The following is a 19,643-nucleotide window of genomic DNA, read 5'->3' on the forward strand; positions in this document are numbered from 1 at the left end:
TCCCTGAAGTTCTGAAGCTCTGGATTCTATGACTGGAACAAAAGGAGAAAAAGCAAGCTGGGCTAGAGTTTTCTAGTGGGAAGTGACAGATTCTCTGATCACGTCAAATCACTTGCTTCAGGAACAATGAACTTTTCTGAGCATTTGTCACGGCCCGTGCAGGGAGCCACAGGTCTCCATTTTGTGTCCTATTTAGATTTTCTCCAAGTTTTTAGTTACAGACCAAGGAGGCCCAAATCAAATACACAGGCAAGCATGACTCCACAGACTTGCAAAGCTGTTCTAGGTTATCAAACTCACAAGTGCAGGTGTATTGCCACTCTAGGTTCACCTGGGGGTTCTAGAGAGCAAGTGTCAGTTGGTAACTAAGTCCAGATTCATCCCTTAAGCTCAAACATGAATCTGTCATTTGACCTTTCCTTGCTTTCTAAAGAAAGTCCCCTTCCTCTCCCTCAAGAGCAATACTGACAATCAGAAGACGTGGTTTTGTGATTTGTAAATGTTCTTTTTCCAATCTCCTTTCCATCATAAGCAGATACTTTGTTACCATGTTGGCATTTTAATGCAGTCAAAAAGATATCATGATGACTGTGAAAAGGATGCTCAGCTTGGGTGGAGAAGTCCTGGCTTCTGCCCCCATCACGGATGAGGATCACGTTTGGTAAGTCACCAACCACTTCAAACCTCATCCTGAAAAATGGGGGTGAGAGGCCCCTTGGCATAGTAGATAGAGACCCAACTTGCAGTCAAGCTAAAGTCCTGGGCACATAGGAAACTATTTAAGACTGTAAGATGTGCAACAGATGCTGATCTGCTTTGGTGGTACCTGCAGTACCTAATTCATAGGATTGTTTTAAGAATCAAATGAGACAATGTATGAAAAATGCTTGGTAAATCCCTAAAGCACTCTATATAACTATTATCATTATTATTAATTGCTACCTGGGTGACCTTGGGCAAACCGCTTAACCTCTCTGGGCATGTTCCTTCATCTGCCAAATGAAAGGGTTGAACTAAGAACTCCTTCGTGACCCTATAAAATTAAATCTGCACTATTAATTAACACACAGTCCCATTCTCCATTCTCTAACACCAATTTTGTAACGTCATAATGTTAACTTCTATGCAGTGGGTGGGGAGGTGCACCTCGTAATCAATATCCACTTGATGTATTCGGTCAATAAAGAAGCATTTATTAAACATTTACTATGTGTCAGGCATTGTGCTAGAAGTTGTGAATAAAAAGAAAGGGAAAAAAATTGAAATTCCCTGCCCTCAAGGAGTACATTTTAATAGGGGTGATAATAGCTAGGAATACAAATGCATACATGTATAGACATATACATGTGCCCATACATTTATGTATACATGCATGCATGCATGTATGTATGTATGTATAAATACCGAGTAGGTGGAATGTAATCTGAAAGGGAAAGTCTTTAGTAGCTGGGGGACTGAGAAATAATAGCGAGCTAGCATTTGTACAGTGCTTTAAAATCTGCTAAACTCTTCACAAATGCTACTTCATTTGATCCTCATAACAACCAAGAGGTGGGCGCCATTATTATCCCTAATTTACAATAGGAGGAAGCTGAGCCTGAGGGGTGAAGTGATCTGCCCAAGTCCTGAGGCTAGTAAGTATCTAAGGTATAATTTTAATTCAGGTCTTCCTGATCAAATGAGATGGTGTTTCTAAAGCACTTAGCATAGGGCATCGAACATGTTGTTGTTGTTGAGTCATTTCAGTCGTGTCCAACTCTTTGTGACTCTGCTTGGGATTTTCTCGGCAAAGATGCTGGGGTGGTTTGTCATTTCCTTCTCCAGTTCATTTTACAGATGAGGAAACTGAGGTAAACAGGGTGAAGTGACTTGCCCAGGGTCACGCAGCTAGTGTCTGAGGCTAGCTTTGAACTCAGGTCTTCCTGACTCCAGGCCTGTTGCTCTATCCACTGTGCCACCTAACTGCCTGCATGGGACATAGTAGGTGCTTAACAAATGCTTTTTTCTTCCTTCCCTCCATCCTTCTTTCATGACTCCAAATTCAACATTCTATTTTTAAGGTTTGAGCTGAGGCTTGAAGAAAGCCAGGGAAACTAAGGGGCAGAGGTGGGGGAAGAAGGCTCTCTGACTAAATGGATGCGGATGGTCCACCTATCCCTCCCTCCCTCCCTCCCTCCTTCCCTCCTTCCTTCCTTCCTGTCCAACACTCTCTGTAGGATTTCAGCTTAGTCTTTGAAACTGAGGGGCAGAGGTGAGGGAAGAAGGTGCTCTGATCAAATGGATGCTGATCTTCCTTCCTTCCTTCCAGTTCAACGTTCTATGTAAGATTTGAGCTAAGTCTTTGAAACTAAGGGGCAGAAGTGAGGGCAAGAAGGCTCTTTGATCCAAATGGATGCGGATGATATTTCACAACTAACACACTTTCTCCTCCTACTAAAATATTGGGAACTTACTTCTAATCTTTGGTATCCAGAAGAGCGAAACTAAGATTATTAAATAAAAGGGGAAAGGAGAGTGGGAAACTAGGTGCCCCAGAACCAGTCCTTCTGGGCAATTCACATGATCTTCATAAAAACAACTAATGTACAGATAGAGCCAAAGCTTCCTTTCAATGTCAGGGCTCTGTCTTAAGTGATGGAGTAGGTTTGGAAATCCTATGACTTGCCATTCCATTAACTGTTTTGTTTTTAATAATTTACCAAGACTTGTTTTTACTATCTTTTAGGGCTGTCATGTGGGATGAATTTCAGCTAAAAACAAAGGGTTTGGTTTTTTTCCTAAAGAAAGTAGGATTTCTGCTAGGAAAATAGCTGAAATCTGCAGATGAAGGCAAACCAAACTTAAAAGAATCGGTGTTGGCCCGATATATGTATATATACACCAGCAAAAGGGGTGAGACATAGGGGGAAGGAGTCAATATAGCTGACTTGTTAAAACAGGGATGACAAATAGCAGGAAATGCCATCTGATCTAATGCTTCATATGTTACTTTGCACCAAAAACTGTCTCTCTCTCCCAGAGAAACAGAAGTGTAGAAAGGCAGTGATGAGAAAACATTTGAAACATATTAGGGAGTGTGTGTTTTATAAAATAAAGATGAACATGAATGAAATCTTGAAAAAAAAATTTTTTTACCCCAGGCTGTGAATTCTTTTAGAAAATCTGTGTCCTTATGTCATAATCAAAGAGAAAGCTAAAAATGTGGTTCCCAAGAGGACATATGGTAAATCTCAAGTTCCCCATAGCCCCTTAAGGGGCCTCTGAGGGGCCTCTACGTGGCTGTCCCCAGAGCAGTGGTATCTTTAGAAAAATGTTCCTGAGCTTTGAAGGATTGTACATATTTTGATGCCAATGGCAGGACCCCCTCCCTGTCTACAAAGAAGCAGAGGAGGTATTAGCTTCTCTCCAAACTACCAGAACTTATAAGCAGAATCAGAAACAGAAATTTAGTGTTTCAAGGCGAGGAAGGCAGTTTTCGACAAAAAGTGTGAGAAATTCTTCCTGCTCTGAGGGACTGCGAGCCACCTTGCAAAGCTAAGCTAAAACACTATTTAACTGAAATCTCATAATCTAAGTTTAAGCTTAGTCTGACTTAAGTGACATAGGATCGTAGGTCATAGTCTTAGAAGTAAATGGGACCTCATAGAGCATTAAGTCCAATCCCCTCTTTTTATAGATGGGGAAACTGATACACAGGGAGGTAAAGGTCTTGGCTTAGGGCAACAAGGCTAGAAGGTATCTGAGGCAAGATTTGAACTTGAGTCTTTCTAACTCTATGTCCATTTCCCTATCCAACAGGCCATGATAGTTCTAATCAGACAAGACTTAAAAACATGTTTAATCTTTAGCTATAAAAAAAATCTATAATGGAAACGTTGAATACACATATATATAAAACATCATTAAACCTATTAAGTACAATGTTTATTCTACTCAACAAAAGAAGGATAAGCTGGAATTCTCTTGCAATTCAATTTTCTGATCAATTTGAAACTAAATATATACAATCAAAGGCAACTTTTCATTAAAATGAACTGGGAAATAAACTGTATCCAAGTAAGATTTAAAATAAAAGCAACAGGTCATCGGTGTCGAGTGTGAAAGGTAGAACAAGATTTGTTTTTTACTCTTCAGGTGGTCAGAGGGGACTTGTGTACAATGGGCCTTTTTTCTGCACCCCTTCTTTAATTACTGTTTCACAGAAAGTTCTATTTTTACCTTTTGTAAGTAAAGCACTGTTCCCTTCAGCACAGCATAAAAGGTCTTCCACCCTCGCTTTCCTCTTGGAGCTAAAAAGAAAACAAAATAAATGGGAAAAATCTTACTTGAAGTCAGTTGGCATTTCAGAAAGACAATTAACATCGTTAGCATTTCTCTGTTCAAAGTGGTGATTAAGATTCAAAGTGCACCATTTGCTGCTGGAGACAAAATATCGCGCCCCCCCCCACATGGTGGATGAGAAACTAACTTAAAGAATCTTTATTTTTCAGAGACAATATTCCAGGGCACAGCAAAAGCTGTTGGGGAAAGAGATTTGGCATAGTCATTCAAGACAGAACTCTGTGCATTGTTGGGACATGACCAGAAAAAAAAAACAGAAACGAGAATTAACCAAGGAGAGGTGTTATACCTATCTCCCAGGCTGTCAGGTCATTGTCTTTTTTCAGTACCGGGACCATTTGCTATAACATTCTAACCTTTTCCTAAATGCTTAAGGCTTAGAACAAACCCAGTTCAGAGCTGTAGTTTTATAGCTATAAGGGACTCTAGATGTAGTCCAACCTCTTCTTTTATTTTACCTTTTTTTTAAAGTTTTATGGATAAAAACAAGTTTTATGGATTCCTTGTGCTTTTGCCCTACAGTTGTTGCCGGCAGACCTTTCTCCCCCACCAAATCTTCCCTTGTGATAAAGGAAAAAATTACAAAAAAACAACAGACAACCACTGTGTGGGTCAGGAGTGAGATGTTTTACCATCTAGAATACTTCAACAAACAAAAAAGCAGAAGCCTGGCAGAAAAATCTTTTAAAAATAATTCTTGTTGTCCTTTAATAACAGCTGACCGAAAATAATATTTTCAGATCAACTTTATTTTCAATCCATTTATTAATACTGTTATCTAATGCTATTATTACCTAATAGTTCTATTAATAATAATGACAGCAAAAATAATTATTATTTTATTTGGACCTGTGAATTGATAGCGATAGGGCCCAAACCTGTGAATCCAGTGACTAAAGAGAACTCCAAGGTGAGGAAATTCATTCTACGATACAAGGTGGTACCTTCTCTGCCACTTGGATTTAATCAGTAAACATTTATTAAGTGCCTCCTATGTGCCAGGAACTGTGCTAAGTCTGGAATCATAGAGAGCCGCCTAGCTTCCCTGGCTTCAAGTCTCAACTAAAATTCTACATTCTTCCAGAATTTCTCCCGAGTCCTCCTTAATCTTGGTGCTTTCCCTATGATACTACCTTCAATTTATCCTGTATGGAGTTTGTTTGTAAAGAAGTGTTTTCATGTGGTCTCTTCCATCACACTGTAAGCTCCTTGAAAGCAAGGGCTGGTTTGGTTTATTTTTTTTTTAATTTTATTTGAATCTCCAGTGCTTAGCACAGTACCTGGCCCTGCTAGTTGACTAAGAGCATAGGGAGGTTAAGCGATAAGGCCAGGGGCACACCATCATTATATGTCAGAGGGGTGATATTCTCAGCGTAGAAACTTTCTACTGAGGCAGATCTCTTGTACTTTAGAGAGTTTTCTAGGGAAGCCAGAGGTTTAGTGAAATATCCTTGGTACCACAGCTAATATGACATGGGATACTAGGGTAGAGGAACCCTGGAGTTCATCCATGGACTCCAACTCATTCACGTTCTAGATGAGAAAAACTGGGGCCCAGAAAGGTTGAGGGACTCACAAAGGTAGTATGTGGCAGGGCCAATGTTTGAATCTCGGTCCTCATACCTGTCAGAAGCAAGAATCTGAACTCAGGTCTTACTGGCAAGACTAACCCTCTCTCCACTAGGCTATGTTATGCATCTGTTACCATGATATTATAAGCAACAGCATTACAAAGGCACTTATAAACAAAACAGCAATTTTCTTTCTTTTTGGTTTTTTTGGAGGTAATTGAGGTTAAGTCACTTGCCCAGGGACACAGAGGCCAGTAATTATCTGAAGCTGGATTTGAACTCAGGTCCTCCTGACTCCAAGGTACCTGGTGCTCTATCCACGGAGCCACCTAGCTGGCCCAAAGGAACAAACTTCAAAACAAAGTTCTCAAGTCCTTATTAAAACCAAGCAATCACATCTTTCTCATGAATGAATCTATCAATAAGTGGTCTAGAATTGGGAACAATGTCAGATATAATAGCTCCCTTTGCAAGATGCTTCACAACTTTAATTTTCCCTTTTACATGTTATTTACACTAGAGGCAGGGAGAGGAAGTTTCAATCGATCACATTTCCATTTAAGAAACTCAAGAGCTTTGTTTTAAAATCCATTCTTCTTTGTTTGCTTATTTGTAATTTTGCAGAACCATGGAAATCAACTTTTAAAATCTGGTAGCTTAAAACACACCGGGCATCACGATCATAAGAAAATAACACAAATGGGAGATAATAATGGTAGCTAAGAGAGCACTTTATAGTTTACGAATTGCTTTGTTCACAACAAGCCTGAGATAAAGCCGATTTTAAAATTATCAGCTCCCTTTGAAAAACGAGGGAAAATGAAATCCAGATGAGTCACATGATTCGCCCACAGTCACACAACTAGGAAAGACAAAGCAGGACTCCAAACCAAGCATTCTAACTCCAAACCCACTAGAAATCAACTGTACCCCTACTGCCTCCCAAGCTTTTGCCGTATATGCCTTTCTTCTGTACTTGGGACGTGTGCAAGAGTTGAGTTTATGGATGCTTGTCTGAAAGTTTGAAACTCAAGTTGGTTTTTAGCACTGTACTTTAGCTATTCAAATTCTCTTCTTATTTTATTCATTTTTAAATAATGGGTACTGATACAAAAATCAACATTTATAAGGAAAGCAAAACCCCCAAAATATGAAGAATAGGGGATCTAGGTTCAAATCTTGTCTCTGATTCTTACTACTTCCTTTGCAACCTCAGGCAATTCACTTAATCTTTCCAGGCCTCAGTCCCATCATCAATAAAATGAGGGGCTAGAGGTGGATGGTTTCTGAAATCTCTTCCAGCTCTAGATATATGCCCCCATACTAACAATACTATTATATGATAAGCTGGTGGCACCTCTATCACTAGCATATTTAATGACTGAGAGAAATAATGACCACAAATTAAATTAAAATTCAAAAAATTAAAAATAAAATAAAATTTTTAAAAAAGAAATAAGAAGCAAAGTTTCAGGTTCAAAAGAACCCAATCCATGAGAGATCTACTAATATGGGTTGCAGAAGTGTTTAACATTAGGTCTATGATAAATTATTGTAAAAAGATAGAGACCTAACAAATGTATTGAATTTAGAAAAGCCTTTAGTGACCACATATCCCTTACTCAACATCAGAGAATTCATGGTGAAGAGAAGCCATGAAAATTAAATGTATGTGGAAAAACCTTAGGCCATAGTGACTTTGTGCAAGCTACCTCCTCATTTGTAAAATGAAATTGAACCTTGGAATCTCTTCCAGTTCTAAATCAAGAATGCTGTTATCAAGGGGAATAATCCTCAAGCCTCTAGAAAAAAGGAAAATGAAGGCTGAGCCTATTTATATCCAGTTGGTCAATTTAACTAAGAGTGACAAAAATGGAGAACTCCCTTACCCTAATTCTAAAATTCATACTATAGGTACATCTTGTGAATGTCAATAAAAAAAACAACCTATAGATATTCAGATTGGGAAGAAACCACAGAAATACAGTGAATGTTTCATTTGAAGTTCAACTCTTACTCTATACATTGGGTTAACTTATAAAAGGAGAAATGATACAAAGTCCTTTAGGGACCATAGTTTTATAGCTGGAAAGGACCTCAGAGGCCATCTAGCCCAACCCTCTTGATTTTAGAGACGAGGAAAATGAGTGAGTTAACATATATATAAAAAGTGTTTTGTAAACCTTAAATGCTGTAAAATGTTAGGTATTATTATTAGATAACACATTTGTAGTATGGACTTCTCTTCCTCAGCTGAATGCATGCACCATTCACAACTGATGAAGATGACAAGGCATTCGGGGTGGGGGCGTGTGTGTGTGTGTGTGTGTGTGTGTGTGTGTGCGCGTGCGCATATGTTGTGGATATGCAGGGTTAAAAAGGTCAACTCTTCTACCTTTATATTTATATGCCACACTGACTTTTTTCCAGAAGTTCTGGATATATTAAAACTTCAGCTTAGAAACAAAAAGATAATTTCTTTCTTGGTTTATGGAAAAGTCTTTGGAGACTGTCCAATGTAACAGCACATATTACAATAAAAAACCTATAATTTATTAAAAACTAAATATATTTTTGGAATTTTATCAGAATTTGTTACTTACTAATGATAGTAATCTTTTATAACATCTATAGTGCTTCAATTTTCAAAATACTCTAACATTTTTATCTTGTTTAGTATGTTGGGATGATAGGTTTAGAGTTGGGAAGGATATTAAAGGCCATTTAGTTCAATGTCTCCTCATTCCATTTTACAGATGAGGAAATTCATGCCCAAGGAAGTCAACTGATTGGCCTAAGGTCACAAAGGAAGTTGGCAGAATCGGAATGTGACTCTAAGTTCTCTGACTCCAAACGCAGTCTTGTTTCCACTTTGCCACATGGGTTCTCACAACTCTCTCAAGTAGAATAAACTCTCTGAGGACAGGGAGCTTTTTTTTTTTGTCTTTGTCTCCTTTGTGCCTAGGACAGTGTCATATATATATATACACACACACACACATATAAGGAAACTAAAATAGAGATTTTTAAGTAATTTGCTCACATCCAAATGGCAAATTATCGACAGAGACCGGACAAGAACCCGGGTCTTTGGACTTTTATCCTCTTCTCTTTTTGTACAAATTGGTTGAGTAGTTATCACTTATTCCTATGTTTATATCAAATGTGAAGCTATATTTAACATGGACTTTGCTGTGACCAAAAAGAAAGCTTTTAAAAAATAATCCTAGCCAAAATTCAATTGTCAAGTCTCCTCTCATTGGATACTCAAGCATTCTGGGCTTGGAGAATCATGTGTATGTCCGTCTTCTTTATAGCACACAGATGCTCATTTCAGCACCACGCTGAGCTATCCACCTGTCGAAAAGGAATCAAAACATTTGCTCTGTGGGCCTTTGGAGGAAGTAAAAACCACCCCTTTTTGTTGGCACACAATCTCAGTACCTGCTGCTAAAGCATATATGTACCCAGCAGAAGGTAATAGGCAGAAGGAGAGAAATACATTGTTAAACGTGTCTGAATAAATCTCTACTTGACTATGACTGTGCTCTTGCAACAAATGTCAAATTAGAACAACTTCAAAGTGAAGGTAACAATCTGAAATGCAACCATTTTACAGTGAAAAACATCCCTTGCATTACGACAAAGTAGAAGCGGAGGTAACATGATGGAAAGAAAGGGGGTTTGCATGTGGAGACAGGAAATCTGGGATCTGGTGCCACAGTAGCCTCTTGCTAGGTATGTGATCTCTGGCCAATCAATGGACCTGCCTGAAATTACTGATAAATAACCTTGAGGTCTATTCTTGAGCAAGACATATCATTTTATGTGTCAGGATTTTCTGGCCTCCAGCACAAGCATCCCCAAGAGAGAAAGAAAGGTGTTGCTGTCACAGATGTGGCTGTCACTAACCTTGTGAACTAGATGCTTCGTCACTGCCAAATTCATCCACGTTACCTATGTCTAAGACCTCAGGTGGTTTACAGCACAGCCTGGCACAGCACATTTCTCCAGGGGAACAACAGAGGGGAATACAAGAGAGCCGAGAAGGAATAACAGATCTCTAGAACTACCATGCTATAACATGGAAAGGTCTAACCAGATCTCCCTGCTCCTTTCTTCAGGTATTGCCAGTTCTGTAATGGACCAAACTATTAGCTGAGACGTCCAATTCACTGATGATGGTGACAGTGCTGGAGAAAGGCTGATACTCTCACCAGAGCTACTGGCAGCAGATGCTACCTCTCCCCTCCAACAGTTCAATTATCATGCCTTCCATGTTACGATTTCATCTTTTTACTTTTCCGTCTGCTGCTTTCCTTGGTTTGAACTCCAAGGAACACGATGCCCCCACAATGGGTAGCCCCCGGTCTATCCCCACTCTCTTCCCAGCTTCCATGTATGTGTTGTCTTCTACCATCAGACTGTAAGCATCTTGAGGGCAGGGACTGTTTTTCTTTTGCTTCTTTGTATCCTCAGTGCTCAGTACGTTGCCTGGCATACAATTTAATAAATGTGTATTGAACTTCAATGAACTGAATTATTCTTTGAATTCTTTCAAACTCTGAACTCAAAACTGAAGTTTCCTCTCTTTAAGCATTTCAGCTTTCCAAAAAATGTCAGTAAGACCCAGATACGACAGATACAAAATTCAAGGATTTTTCCAATAGGAAACGTAATCCTTAAAATTAGTCTTCACCTCAAGTCAACAGATATTAAATAGATGCTGTGGGATCAATTCTGTGCAGACACTTTCCTATGGGTAGAAGAAGAGAAGTTATGGCCTCTATTCTCAAGGCACTCAGAGTCAAGCTGTACAAGACAGTTTTTGTGAAGAGGCAGAAAATACAAGGCAGCATATGATAAGGTGTAAGTAAGACTGTGTGTGTGAGACATAGATCATTCCAGAACTGAGTACAGAGAAGGGAGAGATGGTATTGGGTAAAAAATGTCAGAAAGGGCTATATATGCTAGCTAGAATTTTTATCACCTCTTTCGTTTTTAAAATTGTACAAAGAAAAACTTTTCATCACATCTATCTGTATTTTCATACAACAACCTGAAACCAGAAACACAGACTCTTGCCAACTCAATGAATATCTTTTTGTTCTGACTTTCCTTTTTGGAACAGCTCCCTAGGCCCTTGGTCACAGACTAGCGCTTTCCAAAAGGAAGTGTTTATTCTTATGGCCATAATAAGACGAGTCTACATTCACCTACACTCAAGAAGGTTTCATTAATCAAACGATAAAAAGATCATATCATATTAAAAAAATCCCGGAGTATGGGCCATGAGGTTAGTATAGCAGTAAGGTTCTAAGGGAACTAATAAACAATACAAATTTCTTCTTGTAACCTTAAAAGAAGCCAGTGGGCAGTGAAGAGGAGGGAGAGCATTCCAGGCATGGGGGACAGCCAGAGAAAATGTCTGAAGCCAAGAGATAAAGTGTCTTGTTCATGGAACAGCCAAGAGGTCAATATCACTGGATCAAAGAGTATATGTTGGGTATGACTGGAAAGGCAGGAAGGGGCTAGGTTATGATGGGCTTGTTCTTTTCATTCAGTACGTATTTATTATTTCTGGGTCTCTGTGCTAAGCACTGAATGTGAAGCATGGGAGGCTGTGCAAAAAACCAAAAAATCCCTTCCCTCCCATTTTACAGGGTTATTGTAGGGATCAAAAGAGATATATTGGGAAACAGAATGGCATGGTAGAGTGCTAGACTTGCAGTTAGCAAGCTCTGGGTTCAAATTCCATCTGTCACTTATAAGTTGTATGGTCATTGACAAGTCCCATAAGGTCTCCAGGCCTCAAGTCGAGGGTAAGAAATGTGGATGTCTAGCTTCAAGCCTTAAACATCTATTACCTGGACTGCTACAATACCCACTTAACTAGACTCTGTGTCTCAAGTCTCTCTTCTCAACCATCCATCCTTCGCAGAGCCAATAAAGTGATTTCCTAGAGTGCAAGTCTAACTCCCCTACTCAATAAACTCATGTAGCTCCCTATTACCTTGAAGATCAAATAGAATTTCTTTTGTTTGCCCCTTGAAGTTCTTCATGACCTGGCCCCACCCTACCCTTCTAGACTTACTGTCCTCCACTACCCTCTCTTCTCTCTGTGGTCTAGCCAAACTGACTTGGTTCCGAATTCATGACACTCCAGCCACAGTCTCTTTATTTCTATTGGCTGCCCACCATGTCTGGATTCATTCCTTCTTTACTTCTGTTTCTTAAAATCTCTTTTTTCTTCAGGATTCAGCTCACTGTGGAGCAAGGTAAGTCAGGGTAGACTACATGATGAAGTTGGATTACAATTAAGTTTCAATAATATCGAAATAATAATAATGACTGATGTTTACATAATGCTTTAATATCTGAAAGGCACTTGACAGACATTATCTCACCTGAATCTAACAATAATCCTGTGAGATAAGTACTAATTGAATTATCCCTATTTTAAAGATGAAGAAATTGTCTCAGAAAAGTGATTAACCCAAAGTCACCCAACTAATTGGGTAGCAAGGTGGTGTAGTAGGGAGAGCACTGGGTCTCATCTTTCCGAGTTCAAATCTGGCCTTAGATACTTACTATCTGGGTGACCCTAGGTAAGTCACTTAACCCTGTTTGTCTCAGTTTCTTCATCTGTAAAATAAGCTGGAGAAGGAAATGGCAAACCACTCTAGTATCTTTGCCAAGAAAATCCCAAATGGGGTCATGAAGAGTAAGACACAGCTAAAATGACTAAACAACACCTAACTAATGAGAACTAAGGGTGGGATATGAACCCAGGTTTTCTTGAGCCGCCAAGTCCAACCTTCTTCACTATATGACCCTGCTTCTTATCAAGAGTATTGATAGTTTTCAGGAAATCAAAAAGGAGACAGGATAGCCTTTCACTCTATGTGACGGATGGGAGCAGCACCCAGAACGAATGGAGTTATTTTAGGGTATGACAAACTGGCTAAGGATAAGAGTTCCTAAGGGAATGGTCATGAGGGAAGATGGGACAAGAAAAATGGACCAACACTATACAAGGCCTCCACCAAAAGTTCAGAAATTCTTTTCTTGAGCAATGAGGGGCTGACATAGGTTTTGATATAACTAAAGTAACATTTTAGGATACTTCATCAGTGTGCAGGGTAAGATGGGAAAGAGGGTCAGAAGCAAATTAGGGCCCTATCACAATATTCTATGTGAGAATAGGCTAACGGCAGTTAGATGAAGAAAGGAAGCTGAGAGAGGCTATTCGTTTGAGGCATGGGAGGAACAAAGGATGTGTAAAATAATAACAATGGCTAGCATTTATATAATGCTTTATAGTTTGCAAAATGCTGCACAAAAGTTGTCTCATTATCTAACAAAGAATAACTGAGATTATAAAGATACTGATATTCCCTTGGATTTCAGATGTGGATAGTAATGGTGAGGAGACAATTGGAGTAAAACCAATAGGGAAGAATCAAGACATGCCAATTCAAAATAAGCATTTATTAAGTTCCTACTACATAGAAGAGAACTAAGCATCCTTTTACTGATTGAATTTCCGGTCTTAAAAAGGTAGTCTTGCCCCTCTGTGTCACAGGGATACAGGATAGCTGTATTGTCTCCGTACTTTAATGGAGCACAGCTGTTGATTGGCTTCATCTGACTGCAGATGGCTGGGCTGTACAACATTTGCTGGATGAACAAGAGGGAGCTCAGAAAGCAACAAACCTTGGCCTTGGACCACTTGCCTCCATGTATGCTGAAGCATAAGGCTGAAACTCGTTAGGTACAAATTAGATTTGGGTTTAAAAAAACCTTTGTAATTAAAATTTAGGTAAGGTATATTTAGATAGTAAAAACATCTGAGAATGTTAGGGGATCATATGTACATTCTGAGTCAGTAGTGTGACGTGGCAAACAAAAAGACCTTGGACTTCATTTAGAGATTCAGGACCTCCAGAAACAAGGAAGTTAATGTCCCAATGTTCTCTACAAAGATCAGATCACTTCTGGAGTATTTTATTAAGTTCACAGTTTAGGGAGGACATTGGTAGGCTAAAGGAAGTTCACTGCAGGGCAACCAGGGTAGTGAAGGGCCTTGAGACCATGCTATACAAGGCTAGAGGTTTCTCAATATGCCTAGAGAAAAGTAGATTCTTCTGAAGTCTATCTTCAAGTTCGAACAAAGATTGTCCTGTGGAAGAGGGATTAGATTTGTTCTTTTTGACCCCAGGGGGCAGAACTCTAGGTGCAAACAACCTTTTAATTAGAGCCTTCCAAAAGTGCAATATGTTACCTTGGAAAGTAGCTGGTTTTTCCCCATTGGAGGGCTTGAAGAAAAAGAAGAATGGCTATTTGTTGGGTTTAATAGATTAGGTCCTTCTTTCAGGTATGATTTGGTGTCAGTGGCCTCTGAGACCCTTTGCAACTTTGAAATACTGTGATTTTGTACTGACTTTTACTGTGGTCACCACCCACTTTGCTTCTCTGGCACATCTTTGGGGAGTTTATCACTACTGGTTTGTAGGAAGGAACTATAAAAACTGCTTCTAAGTGGCAATCTGAACATTTTGATCCTGCAAACCAAATCACTTGCTCATATCTAGCTCTGCCATGCTTCTGTGACAACTTTACCATAGGGGTGGTATTCCCATCCCATGTGACTGGGTCAGAAATCAGACCTCTGAGACACTTCTGGGAATACACAAGTAATTACTTAATGGTTAATATCTACACAATTCATAGCCTGCAAGTGAAAAACCAAATTCTTTCAGATCTAAGCAAATGAAAATGCAACTTATCTTAGCATCTGCTCAAATGAGAACTTGGCAGTTTCAGAAAACTTGTAGTCTTTAGTTCTCTTGGCAATTTGGGGTTTTACATTCAATTCTTTTTATCACCCTATATCCACCAGAGTCCTTAGAGCTCACTTGAAGAAATCCATTTAGCAAATTACTAAGTCAGGACAAGGAATACTTTCTTGGGTTTAACAACAACTTGACTTCATTAGAAAATTGATGGAGTTCAGAATTGGAAATAAGGGAATAGATTTTCTTTACCCTGCTCCTTTTCTCTCTAAAGGGATCGGTAATAAATTATACTTAAGCATATGATGATAGGCTAGAAAGGATCAATGGACCCATTCCAGCAGAGAAAGTCCCACTTATTTTTAATCTCTCCAAAGGTACTAACTTCAGGCAAGACTTTAGAATTTATATAGCCAAACTCTTCATTTTCAATTTCTTTGTACCTATACTTACAATAGATTTTGTTTAGGAAAATTAACAGTTTTCTCAGCTTTCTAGTTTCCCTCAAATGGATGACTATTTTCCAACTCAATGATTTCCTCTGATCTTTTGAATACCCCTCATTCTCTGAGGCAATAGAGTATAGTGGAAACTTGGTTTAAGTCTGGACTCTTCCATTTACTTATGACTTTGGATAAATCATTTCCCTTCTCTGGATCTCAGTTTGCTCATGGAGGTAAAGTCTCTAAGATCCCTTGTATCTCCAACATTCTGTGATTCTGCCCTCTACCCTAAATACTCTGTCTGATATTTTTCACACAAGGTCAGGGTTCATACGGAATAACATAGCAAATGCATCATTCCTTCATTCTCTTATGATGCAGATGACTCAAAGTGCATTCCTTCGGTGCTCCCAAAACATCTTTAAATTAATGTAAAATGATAAAATTACCTATTTCTTCCCCAAATAGTAGAGAAATTCAGCAAAGCTATATTCACTGGGGAATGGCTAATGAGAAAGAAATACTTCTTTCAGTCATAGCCTGAAGGCTAACGATTTGGGACCTGTCAGGCCTAGAAGGGAAGGAACTGTGGAAATGGGACCCTTCCACGCAAAACAACTTGTCTTCAATTTCTCAGCATAAATGAAGAAAGACAATCCCAAGGATAATGAAGTTCCAAGTGGTGTAGGACATTCCAAAGTAAATCCCACACTGCATGAAAATGGAAACAAAGTTGTCATCAGCATCAACTTTCTTATACTGGTATAATTGGGTCACGTCTACACTGAGCTTAAAAATGCATGAGCTCCCTTGGATCATGAAGCTGCCAAACCCAGTTGTTTTGTTTCACTGGTGACAGCACCTAAAAATTTAGCAAAATTCTAAGTTATTCTAACAGTATAGTAAAGCACAAGTTAACTAGAGTGAGAGGTGTTTTAGTTTTACATTACATGGACAGTTGCAGACAAATTTAAGCAGAGAATCTTTCTATTCTATATCTAGAGCAAGAAGACATTAGATAAATTCATGGCTAATAAACTCACAGACTACTAGGGGAATTTAAGTATTTTCTGGTAGAGCCCTAATGTTGAGAATGAGATCATGGTAGACAACTATCAAATTCTCCCTGCCCAATCTTCTTAGCTCCCACCATCGCAGAGAGAATCCACCTGGTTGGATGAGGCACTGGTCTGACCAAATCAATTTGGCACTGCTTGAATTCTTCTGTGGCATGAGATGAAACAACTGTCAAAGATGTGGATACTACAAAGGTTAAAGGAAGACAGTCTTGATGTGAAATGGTCTTTCATCTGAAGCTCAAGAGGCACAGAATGAGAGAGTGGACTATCTTTTCTATTTTGTATTTTGTAATCCACAAGAGGCAGTGTGGCGCAGTGGACAGAGAGGCAATCTCTAAGCCATGAAGAAGGAGGCTCAAAAGGCCTCTGTGGCATACACACTGGCTGTAGGACCCTCAACAAGTCACCTGACCTCTTCTCAAAGAGTTGACTCAGCCAACTCTCTAAGAATCTAAGTTGAAAATAAGGTGCCCACCTACACTGGTAGAGAAAATTTCCAGGAGATGTCTATATTTCAGTTTAAAAAAAATCAACAGCCACTTATTATTATCTTGCATTTTTAAGTGCCTCTTTTTGAAAAAAAATCAAACTATTTTGAAAATGATAAAATATTTAATTAATCTTTCCAACATTTCCTAGGAAGATGCAGACAGGCCAGGTATTATGATCTCTATTTTACAAAAGGGAAACAAATCAGCCTTTCCTGACCCATCTGGCCAAATGATAATCCTCAGGTTGTCTCAGATTGTTCTTTCCAGAGAAACATACTGTGTGCATTTAGAAAACTGGGAAAGAAGAGAATCAGTGAAGGATTAAGAGACAAAAGGCTAATACTGGTATAAGCTAGGTCAAAGGTATGCAAAATTTAGTTACTTTGGGGGTATGGTTCCAAATTGCTTTCTACAATGTCTACTCTAGATGAACTCACAACTCCACTGACATAGTATTAGTTTGCCCATTTCCCTGCAGCATCTCCAACAACTGCCCTTTTCCTTTTTTGTTATCATTGTATGATGGGTATGGGGTAGAACTTTAGAGTGGCCTTAATTTGCATTTCTCTATCAGTGATTTGGAGCATTTTTTCATATGGTTAATGATAGCCTGGATTTTTTTTAATTACAGAATTTTTTTTAAAAGGATGGGAGAAGACCTGTGCAAATTTGTAAGCAGCAGAGGAGTCGGTAGAGAGAGAGAATCAAAGAGGGTGAGATCATGGGGCAAATGGGCCTGACCTTGAATAACTATGCCAAAGACTTAAAAAAAATCAAATAAAGTCATTAAACATATGGTTACTGAACCTACCATGGTAATTAATAAATGGAGTGAGAAGATCGCTAAAGTTACATGGTAACTAAGTCTAGTCTCTGAGTTAAACTACTCAGTTTGATATATACTAATATTTATATTAATAAATCAGATATGATAGAAAAAAGATGGATGTTTAGGGAAATAGTCTGAGTTAAACTTCTACTCAGGGAGTAGATATACACTGATTATACATACTAGTTGATAATACTAATATTTATGTTAACAAGTCAGATAGGATGGAAAAAGACAGACGCTTAGTATTAAGGTGTGTGAAATGTGCAAACATCAAAGCAGAGAAGAAATAAGCATAGCAGAAAAAAAAAGACCTTATTATGGTCTCTCTTCTGATACAGCAAACGGCAAACTCTAGATGTTGACCAAACATAAAAGAGAAGAACGGCCCAGTGATAGACTGTTATGTCATCTGAGGACCAGCTTCCATAAGGATGGAGAGGTCCATAACTTAGAAGGTTAGCTAGAGGCTGGTGAATTTTTCCACTATAGAAATAAAAATAATAATAGAGCTGTGCAGATTTGTTTATAGAGACAGAGGATTTATGAGACTGATTCAAGATCATGTCAGTGCTACCAGACAGACCTTCCAGAAAAGGTTGTCCTGAAAGCACTTGGAATTCTCAAGGAAGATGATGAAAGAGAAATTGGAACACATCACTTGTGGGTTCCAAAAAACTTAGCACCTAAAAAGATACAGTTCAGTGGCCAGAATTATATAGCAGAACCAACAAGTACTTGAGTACCTACTATATACCATGAGCTAAGCTAAGCACCAGGGGTACAAGTATAAAGCCCCTCACTAGAAATACAGACCTCAAAATATTCCAGAGAATTCAACAAATAAACATTACTGAGACTAAAACATTATCACCAATGAAACCATTGCTTCCAATTGACTGGATGTCACGTTGATCCATAAAAACTGAACAATTCTAACAGATGTCACTATTACCAAACACTCATAACTTCTAAACTACGAGGAAAGAAGTTTTCAAATCTGAGAAACCCGGTTTAAAAAAAAAAATCAAAACCCCACGGGAATGGAATGAAGTACAAATCATTCACATCATCCTGTCTGTCCCAATAATGCTTTTAGTAAGCCTAAAAAAGAGGAACTCACGCCTTGGCTCTTTTATTCAATTACCCCCCCCCCCCCAAAAAAAGTTATTTTATTCACCTGAGCAATAATAGTCTGCACAACATTAAACATAAAAGAATATTAGGATGGAGACCAGTACCAGGAACATTTCTGTCTGAACTCCATACAAATGAGATGAGATGAATGAGGTACCTGAATAACAACAGCTGACATCAGCTGACATAATTTATCTATTTGGTCCAGACCTATGATTTCATGGGCACAGGGAATTCCTGGTGTGAGAACTCCCTCTGTGACATGGATGGATGACCCCATAGTGATTTATAATCTAAGAGAGCTGCCTGGGGAAGCGAGAGGCTAAATGATTTGCCCACAGTCATTTTATATCCTAAGTGGACACTGACCCCAGGACTTCCTGACTCCAAGGCTGGTCTTCTCTTCATTATACGAGGGTGGGTTAACTACTGCAGAGGGCCATATCTGACCCACTGTCTGCTTTTATATTCCTTAAGATCTAAGAAGGTTGTTTTTATTTTTTTGCATTTTTTTCAATATGATAAAATTAAAGGGCCAGGTTTGGACCTTAGGATGTGCCTTTTGCCGAGCAGTTTACCACACAGCCTCTCTCAATTCACACTTACATAGCATTTTAAAGCTTATGAAGCATTTTATATACACTGTATCATATGAGCCTCATAATGACTCTATAAGGAATGCCAGGTAGCATTTATATAGTTCTTTAAGATTTGCAAAGTGTTTTTTACAAATATTGAAACATTTTACCCTTACAACAACCCTGGGAATTAGATGCTATTATAAGCCCCATTTTACAGATGAAGAAACTAAAGCAGGGTCACCCAGCTATTAAGTGTCTGAGACCGGATTTAAACTCCAGCTTTCCTGACTGCAGATCCAAGCGCCCCATCCATTGTATCACCAATGTGTAATACATTATTATCATTATATTAATAATTATTCTAATAATCTATGAG

General features: G+C 38.8%; 1 protein-coding gene across 1 annotated transcript in view; it reads right to left on the reverse strand.

The window, feature by feature from the left end:
- Positions 1–19,643, reverse strand: part of PSD3 (pleckstrin and Sec7 domain containing 3) — a 451,252-nt gene that overhangs the window by 71,622 nt on the left and 359,987 nt on the right. The window contains exon 11 of the mRNA XM_036751348.1: positions 4,219–4,289. Within this exon, the coding sequence (XP_036607243.1) occupies positions 4,219–4,289 (71 nt within the window). The remainder of the gene's footprint in view (positions 1–4,218; positions 4,290–19,643) is intronic.

This window comes from Trichosurus vulpecula, chromosome 3, assembly GCF_011100635.1.
Source record: "Trichosurus vulpecula isolate mTriVul1 chromosome 3, mTriVul1.pri, whole genome shotgun sequence".
NCBI lineage: Eukaryota > Metazoa > Chordata > Mammalia > Diprotodontia > Phalangeridae > Trichosurus > Trichosurus vulpecula.